Below are 9,513 nucleotides of genomic sequence, written 5' to 3' on the forward strand. Positions count from 1 at the left end.
GTGCAACCAACAGCAGGTGAGTCCTTGCCGAGCCCTCAGTCCCTACAAGACCGTGCTGTGACCCTGATTTCAGCACATGGATCTAGTGGAGGAACACGAAAGGCAAATATCCTCTTTGTTGTCTATTCCTTGGAAATGTTCTTGACCACAGTTTTTTAAGAAGTCGTCAGCCTTCAAGCAGTGCCCTGAGGAGATTCTTTCTGAGTACTGAAATGCTTCTCTGGAGGCCGGCTGTGCCACTGCCGTGCCCACTGCCTGTCCCTGCCTGCAGTCCCAGCACAGCCCCACAGCAGCACTGGCACCAAGCTACAGGAGCAGCCGGGCCTGACCCCACCAGCAGGGCTCAGCACCAGAGGGGGGCAGTGGCAAGAGAGCAGCTCGGCATGCCCCAAGCGCTGGTGCTCCCTGCCCGTGCTGCTGGGATGGGACTCTTTTCCTCTGCAGCCCTGCACATGGCACTGCCCCTGCAGAGCCAGAGCAGCTCTCAGAGGAAGGACGTCACACAAGGAAGGCAGTGCAGGCTCCTTCACTTTGTTTAAGTTCACAGAGAGATAGGCTCCTCGTTTATAGAGTCTCAGTATATGCATTCATCACGTACATACTGAAATGGAAGTGGAACAACGGGCTCCTTTCTTTTATTTAAATTCACAGAGGGCCTGGCTCCTCATATACAGACTCTCTGAGATTGAATGAGAAGAATCATATCATTTTAATGGGCAACTTTAGACATTGAAACAAAGAAAGTTCGGTAATGAAAACACTCATAAATAAACAAACACACAAAAATAATTATATATATAATATTAGTTGTTCTTCTAGTCATTGATATTACTAGTCATCTGCAGATGTAGAACGGAAATTTATTGCTTCTGAAACACATCTAGTCATTTATTTCCACAGCGCTTGCTTAAGCTCCTTGTTCCTCATGCTGTAGATGAGGGGGTTCAGTGCTGGAGGCACCACCGAGTACAGAACTGCCACCACCAGGTCCAGGGATGGTGAGGAGATGGAGGGGGGCTTCAGGTAGGCAAACATGCCAGTACTGATAAACATGGAGACCACGGCCAGGTGAGGGAGGCACATGGAAAAGTCTTTGTGCCGGCCCTGCTCAGAGGGGATCCTCAGCACTGCCCTGAAGATCTGCACATAGGACAGCACAATGAAAACAAAACAGCCAAATAATAAAGAAACACTAAACACAAGGGCCCCAACTTCCCTGAGGTAGGCATCTGAGCAGGAGAGCTTGAGGATCTGGGGGATTTCACAGAAGAACTGATCAAGCTCATTACCTTGGCAGAGGGGCAGGGAAAAGGTAGTGGTCGTGTGCAGGACAGCATTGAGAAAGCCACTGCCCCAGGCAGCTGCTGCCATCTGGGCACAAGCTCTGCTGCCCACGAGGCTCCCGTAGTGCAAGGGCTTGCAGATGGCAACGTAGCGGTCATAGGCCATAATGGTGAGAAACCAGTACTCCGCTCCAACTAAGAAGACAGAAAAGAAGATCTGTGCAGCACACCCTTGATAGGAGATGGCCCTGGAGTCCCAGAGGACATTGGCCATGGCTTTGGGGAGAGTGGTGGAGATGGATCCCAGGTCGAGGAGGGCGAGGTTGAGGAGGAAGAAGAACATGGGGGTGTGGAGGCGGTGGTCGCAGGCTACGGCGGTGAGGATGAGGCCGTTGCCCAGGAGGGCAGCCAGGTAGATGCCCAGGAAGAGCGCGAAGTGCAGGAGCTGCAGCTCCCGCGTGTCTGCGAATGCCAGCAGGAGGAACTCGCTCACAAAGCTGCTATTGGGCATTTCCTGCCTCCGGGCATGGTGTCCTGCCCAAGGAACAGAAATACACTAATAATATGGCAGAGTGACCTGAGAAAACCATTCCCATTTCACAGTTAAGTCCCTCATAGCACTTGCCCAATTGCACACAGGTAGTTGGCAGATCCCTTTCCTGCATTGGATTCAGCTGCTCTGTGCTGGCATCTCTTTGACTGCAGGACAATTGCACTAAGGAGGTTCTCCTGAGAAGAGCTTGAACACTGCTGAGAGCAGAAGCCAGGCTCCAAGTGCCCATCTCCAGACCCCTCACCCTGTGCCCGTACTCCCCTTCCCCCAAGCACCCCGAGGGCTCACTCCATGGGCAGGTGAAACCCCCATCCCCAGGCAGCCTGGGAACAAGAGCAGCAGCAGCACGGCCAGGTGGAGAAGCCAGGAGGAATGGCAGCGTGCTGCTGCCAGGGGAGGCAAGGCCAGGGAGGGACAGACGGACACTCAGCACACCCTCCTGTGCTGCAGCTCTGCCTGCAGAGGAGGCAGCTCCTGCTGGGGACAGGGGGGGCTTGAGGGCAGAGGCTGTGCTGGTGGCAGAGGAGAGCAGGGGGTGTCCCAGGGAAGGCGCCTGCCCTGCAGGGGATGGCAGGGAGGTGCCTGAGCCCTCCCTCGCACAGCATTTGTGGCAGCAGCTCCCTCTCACCGCCTGCCCATGTCCCTGCTGCCTGCCCGTGTCCCTGCTGGGAGCCGCTTCTGTGTCCCCACGTCTCCTCCCTGTCCATGCTCACAGACTTATCCCACAAGCTCTGTGCTCAGATTCACTCAGATTCCCCTCCACTGCAGGAATCTGAAAGCACAGAATCCAAAAAAAAAAGCCTTTCCCAAAAGATAAACCAAGCCTCAGTCTTCTTCTGGAAATTTCCTCATATAAATGACATTCTCTACAGCATCTTATACACTTTGCTGGAGAAACAGAGAGACAAGAATCCCGACAGATGCTATCAGGAATCGGATGTGCCAGCTGCAAAAGACCCCTCTGGCAACCCCACCTGCATGGCCCTGCTGCCAGAGACTCACGGTGCCAAGAGCCTGCAGATCTGTCCTGCCACACGCTGCCCTCTGTTGCTGCGCTCCTCACTGCCTCCAAGCCCTCTCTCCTTCTCTCCTGTCCCCGTGCCAGCTGCGGTCAGAGCCCCCAGCCCTGCTGCGCTGTGCACAGGAGCTGCTCCTGGGCAGAGCTGTCTCTCTGCACCAGGGCCCTCTTGCCACGAGCTCTCTCTGTCCCACGAGCCCGGCCCAGCTCAGCACCAGACGCCCAGCCCAAGGCATTGGAATCCCCCCTGGGGGGGTTCTGGTGAAGCGCCCAGGAACCTCAGGCACTGAGAGACAATTGAAGCCATCTCTCAACAAGTCCAAGTCAGAGGCAAGTTTCCTGCAGTGTCCCCCTGAGGGCCAGCACTGACACAGCCTCCCTTGGAGCTCGTTAGAGCAGAGCATTGGAGGCAGTGAGGACAAGGAGACAAAGGCAATGTGAAGGTGACCCTGATGTGTAGACAGTGTATTTGTTTCAACTAGCACAAGGGCCCAGACAATAGTGAATGATTTCAAATTTGAGAAGAGAGAAAAGGAAGTTAAAATAGTAATAATAACAATAATAATAATAACATTAATAAGAATAATATGTACAAAGTAAGTGATGCACCATGCAATTCCTGAGAAGCCCCTCACCGATGCTCAACCTGTCCCTGAGCATCGGTCCCCCTGACCCTGGCCAGCCTGCAGCAGGATCTCTTGTGCACGTCCCTTGACCTCAGTTCTTTTAGTGCAAAATCAGCTTTCAGAGGAATTTGGAGTATTTTCTTCCCTTTCTCAAACACTTCCTCTGCTGTGTCACCCCACACAACGATGCCATCGATGTACTGCAGGTGTTCAGGAGCTTCCTCCTCTTCCAGGGCACTCTGGATCAGTCCATGGCAAATGGTAGGGCTGAGTTTCCTGCCCTGGGGCAGTCGATGCCAGGTTGAAAGCAAGCTGTGGCCTTCAATCTGCTGGCAAACAGATGGAGAAAAATGCATTAGTGATATCAGTTGTGGCAAAACGCTTGGGTGCCTTTGATCCCAGTGTGCATGGAAGCTCTACCGTGTCCGGCATGGCAGCACTCAGCACTGCATGACTTCCTTCAGGCCACGACGATCCTCTGTCAGCGGACTCGGTTGGTGCTCTACTGACTGAGGTGCACGGCTGTGGCAGTGATTGGCACCAGCTGTCCTTCAGCCCTCATCAACCCCACAACAGAAGGGTCCTGTGAGAGACCAAGGCAAGGCAGACAACAGCATCATGTCCTCCGTCTCCAAGGCAGCTGTGCCAAAAGCCCACCCATACCCTTTTGGGTCCCTGAAATATCTCTCCTCTCCTGAAGCAGTCTCTTCCAAGGATGCACAGAGTCCGGGGCCAGTCCCAGTGGGGTGCTTTTGCCACTCCTTCCCACTTAGACTCACTTCAGCCTCCAGTACAGGTCAGTGTTGGCATCCCCCTGTCACTCCAGACATACAAATGGGTTCACCCCTCCACAGCTTGATGGCACTAGGGTACGCTGTGCAGTGGTGTCCACTGGAGCCTGAGACTTCTGGGGGCCTGATGTGCAAGGCCATCGAATCCACACAGTCCAATACAGCCGATGGTCCCCTTCCTCCCCCTGGCTGGAGGCAGGGCCCCTCTAGTCCTGCTCATAGTATTCCTTACTGTGTCTGCAGGACTGCCCGCTGGAAAGTGGAGCAGCAGTTCTCTAAGAACCCCTTTTAGGGGTTGTTTTTCCTTGCCACTCACGTACCCGTGCCTCTAGGGTTGAGGCAGATTTTCCATCCCACTTTCTCATGTCCTCTCCATGGTCACACAGGTGAAACCACAGGGTGACACACAATGTGTACCCACCATCTCTCCTTTCCTGCCCTCTGAGTCCAGGGAGGGGCCCCGTTTCTCCCAGCACCAGAGCAGCACAGGGATAGGGATCGCGTGATTACTGATGTTCTTAGGACCTCTTCCTCTTGGTCCTCCTACTCACATGATGGCCCAGCTTTTCTGAAGCCTGCCTCATCTTCTTTCTCCTCCTTTCTTGTCTGGGTAGGAGTTCCTTTCCTTTCTTAAAAAAAATTAAATAAATAAAAATAAATAAAGAAAAACTGACTTCCATATCCACTGCTTTTTTCTTCCATATACGAGCAACTGATACAGACAAAAGATTGGTTTTCTGGCCCAGACACAGGGCCCATAAAAGGAGCTGGAGTTGCTGCAGGGCATTTTGCAGATGCTGTAGTGGCTGCAGGGTCTGTCAGAGGGGTTGGAGTGGCTGCAGGGCTTGTCACAGAGGTTGGAGTGGCATTGATTGTGGCTCTGTAAGCATAGGCCGAGACCCAGCACACTGCAGTGCTATGTGTCTCTTTGGAAATGCCAGGGTGATAACACAACTTTTTCAAGCATTTCGCAGTTTTTTAGGATTCTGTACTGTCTCAGGGATGAAGTTCCAAAGCTTTGGAGGTGCCCCCTGCTCTAGGTGCCTGCCCAGATCCTCCCACAGTCCCTGCCACTCCTCACTCTCCTGCCTCTGGACAGATCTCTGGATGGCATGCATTAAGTAGTTGCTTAAACATAAACAAAAGCTGAAAAATATGCAGGAGACATAACAATAGGAACATGCTGGTTTGACCATCCCAAGGATATTCAGAGCTTTGAAGAGCTACTGTAATTAGGCTGGAGGAGAAGGGGGAGGTGAAGGAGAAAGGGAGAGTGAACCAGCGGGGAAAAGTGTCCTCCCCTTGTCTCCCCCATGGCTTGGTTTCCTGAGGAGAAAAGGTCAAGAGTGTAATTCTTAATAGTTTCTGAGTCATATCATAAGCCAGTGTTACACGATACAAGAAAAGAATAAACTTGAAGCAGCCATCAGAAAAGATAAAGAGCATGACAGGGGAGACATACAGTAAGTAATGTGCTATACAACACAGTTCTGAAATTGAGCACAACAGACCTGAGATTAAAAAAAAAAATAAAAAAAGAAAGAAAATCAAGTTTGTGATCAGCAACCATTAAAATCAACTCATGCTTATAAAGGTTTACTTTTAACATGCTGTGGTGAGATCTGTCATTGGCTCAAACTTTGTGCTCCATGTCGGGCACCAAAAAGAGCGTGTTTTAACCCAGCAGGCAGCTCAGCACCACACAGCCATTCCCTCACACACACACCCTGCTACACCCCCAGCGAATGCAGGACAGAATGAGGAGGGGGAAAAAATAAAATAAACTAAAAAAAAAAGTCATGGGTTGAGATAAAGACAGTTTAATAGGCCATAAAGGGAAGACAAATAATACGAACAATGATGATGATGACCATGATGGTGATTGCCTGTCCCGCAGCAGTGGTACCCCCTACCCTGGCCAGCCACCCCATATTGATTGTTCAGCATGACGGCTGCGGTATGGAACATCCCTTTGGCCACTTGGGGTCAGCTGTCCTGCTTCTGTCCCCCCCAGCTCCTCAGGCACCCCCAGCCCTCCACTGCTGGGCAGCAACTAAGTCATCAGTGTGTGATAATCATTCTTCTCATGCTAAATGCAAAACACAGCATCATACCAGCTACTAGGAGGAAAATTAACTTGATTCTAGCCAACACCAGGACACCCACAGACCAAGGGCATGATATCTCTGTGTGTATATCAAAAGAGAAAAGGTGGTGGAGATTAATTAGAAAGTACTGGAGCTGAGCACGATGCAGATGTGCAGGTGTGGAATATGGGGTGGATATTGTCCTCGTTGGGGCTGGGATAGACTCAATTTTCTTCCTATTAGCTGGTATGGTGCAGTGTTTGTATATAGGACACAGCTCCAGACAAAATAACAGCATGCATGAGAAGGAAGAAGAGAAAAAGTGGAATTGGGCAGCCTTCTATCCCATACCCTTAAATGATTCTGTGCTGTAATACCATTCAACTGGTTGCTGCCGTATTGTCCAAACTGTCCTGCAAATTCCTGCTGCTGTTACCTTGTGGGAGATGGCATAATCAGGGTGAGCCATCTGCCTGCAGACATTAACAGCTGACAGAATGGAGCATCTGTCCAGGGGAACCTAGAGAAACTGCAGGATTTGGCCTAAATGAACCACTTGATCTTTACAAGGAGAAGAGCCCAGTCCTGCACCGGAGGAAGAGGAACCCCCCACATCAGGGCAAACGGGGACCCTGCTGAGTGAGCTGTGCCCAGGAGGAGGAGGGCCTGGGCACCACGAGGGATGCCATACGAGCAGTGCTGCTGCTCCCCAGGAACAGGCCAGCTTCCTACAGAGCTGCCTTACGAGGAGCATGGCCACCAAGAAAATCTGAGTTATCAGACTCAGCTCAGATCCGGTGTGACACCACACGGACAAGGGCTTAGAGCCAGCAGGAAAAGATGTGCAGGTCTGCGAGTCCCTAGGACAGTCTGGTGTAGACAGGACAGAGGGCTGTGACAAGGCTGAGAGTCCCAACAGGACCCAGGGCTTTGTGTCCATGGCTCTGGCTGTTGTCTCTGCCACTGAGGCCTAGGAGGAGACAGCTTATCGGTAAAGCACCAGGGCCTCATTGCATCCTCGCCCCCACCCATGAACCAGGCAGGGCTCGTACCATTCTCCTGCACTTGCCCATGCACATCCCCATCTCCTCCTGCCCCACGAAGAGCCCTGAGCAGTGTGTGAAGGGAAAGGATCTCCCTTCCCAGGGGCTGGGGGTCAAGGCCTGGCCCTTCTGCTTGGTGACACACATCCAGTTTTCCTACACATCAGGGTCACCTTCACACTGCCTTTGTCTCCTTGTCCTCGCTGCCTCCAATGCTCTGCTCTAACGAGCTCCAAGGGAGGCTGTGTCAGTGCTGGCCCTCAGGGGGACACGGCAGGAAACTTGCCTCTGACTTGGACTTGTTGAGAGATGGCTTCAATTGTCTCTCAGTGCCTGAGGTTCGTGGGCTCATCACCACAGACCCCCGAGGGGGGATTCCAATGCCTTGGGCTGGGCGTCTGGTGCTGAGCTGGGCCGGGCTCCTGGGACAGAGAGAGCTCGTGGCAAGAGGGCCCTGGTGCAGAGAGACAGCTGTGCCCAGGAGCAGCTCCTGTGCACAGCGCAGCAGGGCTGGGGGCTCTGACCGCAGCTGGCACGGGGAGAGGAGAGAAGGAGAGAGGGCTTGGAGGCAGTGAGGAGCGCAGCAACAGAGGGCAGTGTGTGGCAGGACAGATCTGCAGGCCCCTGGCACCCTGAGTCTCTGGCAGCAGTGCCATGCAGGTGGGGTTGCCAGAGGGCAACTTCTACAGTTCTACTGTAGAAGTTCTACTGTAGAAGTTCTACTTCTAATTCTACTTCTTCTTCTACAGCTGGCACATCCGATGTCTGATAGCAGCTGTTGGGATGGGTCTCACTGTTTCTCCAGTGAGGAGTAGAAGATGCTTTAGTGAATGGCATTTATGATTGCAATTTTCAAGAGAAAGACCAAGCCAGGCGCTACCAGAAAGGCAAGTCTTTTTCTGCACTCTGTGCCTGAAGAATCCTGCGGTGGAGGGGAGGCAGGTTCCATGGTAATGGTTTGACAGGATTGTACAGGAGATTGAGACTCCTAGAGCATTGCAGAGAGGGACCAATATGCCATCAATGAACTTCATAAAGTCCCTTCCCGCACCTCAGCCCACAGACTGCACCAACATCATCATTGTGGTCCTCTCAGGCTTTATCCTAGCTGATCTTTAGGAGCTACAAAAGCCCTGATACCCCCTGCCTTTGGAAGGTGTCTGCAGGCTTGAGGTGAGCACAGATCGTTTGCAGTGAGCAGGAGCTGCCTCCTCTGCAGGCAGAGCTGCAGCACAGGAGGGTGTGCTGAGTGTCCGTCTGTCCCTCCCTGGCCTTGCCTCCCCTGGCAGCAGCACGCTGCCATTCCTCCTGGCTTCTCCACCTGGCCGTGCTGCTGCTGCTCTTGTTCCCAGGCTGCCTGGGGATGGGGGTTTCACCTGCCCATGGAGTGAGTCCTCGGGGTGCTTGGGGGACGGGGAGTATGGGGACAGGGTGAGGGGTCTGGAGATGGGCACTTGGAGCCCGGATTCCTCTGCTCTCAGCAGTGTTCAAGCTCTTCTCAGGAGAACCTCCTTAGTGCAATTGTCCTGCAGTCGAAGAGATGCCAGCACAGCTGAGACCAGCACTGATGGACAGACTGGCTGTCGTCTCTGTGGGACTCTCTGCACTAATGGGACAGTCTCTTTGCCTTTGAGGATCCACAAGATTTTACTTGGAGTGCAGCAGAATACCCAGGATTTATGCCTTAGAATCACTCCTCAGGTGTGGTGGGGCAGCTGGAACCAAAAATACAAAACAAATAATTAAATAACTAAATCTCCACACCTCTGCTCTGCAGTTAGGTGAACTAGGAGCAAAACTGGGGAATCTCTTTGATATCAGCAGTAAAGTGAATCGGAGAGTACCCCATGTTCCTATCATGTTACTACCATGTTACTACCTCTGGCTGTAGTGCAGGACTGATTCTTCCATTGCCCACAGATGAGTCCCCTGCTCTCAGAGACACACTCAGGCAGAATCATTGAAAGAGATCTTCAAAATATCTGCCTGGAAATGGGCAATTTTTGGTGATTTTAAGTGAGAAAATGGAAAGAGTTATCCTCTGATATGCCTGTGGTACATTATCACTGCCTTTGTCCTCCTTGTACAGGACCTGATGACCAGAATTAGCAG

General features: G+C 52.4%; 1 protein-coding gene across 1 annotated transcript; it reads right to left on the reverse strand.

Moving 5' to 3' along the window:
* Nucleotides 1-888: 888 nt before the first annotated feature.
* Nucleotides 889-3,022, reverse strand: LOC310890623 (olfactory receptor 14C36-like; the record flags this gene model as incomplete). The annotated part of the gene is made up of 1 exon (XM_083852934.1): nt 889-3,022. The coding sequence occupies exon 1, from the start codon at nt 1,792-1,794 to the stop codon at nt 889-891; it is 906 nt and encodes a 301-aa protein (XP_083709060.1). The 5' UTR covers nt 1,795-3,022.
* Nucleotides 3,023-9,513: the final 6,491 nt, after the last annotated feature.

This window comes from Anser anser (genome assembly GCF_964211835.1).
Source record: "Anser anser genome assembly, contig: HAP1_SCAFFOLD_32, whole genome shotgun sequence".
In the NCBI taxonomy this organism is placed as follows: domain Eukaryota; kingdom Metazoa; phylum Chordata; class Aves; order Anseriformes; family Anatidae; genus Anser; species Anser anser.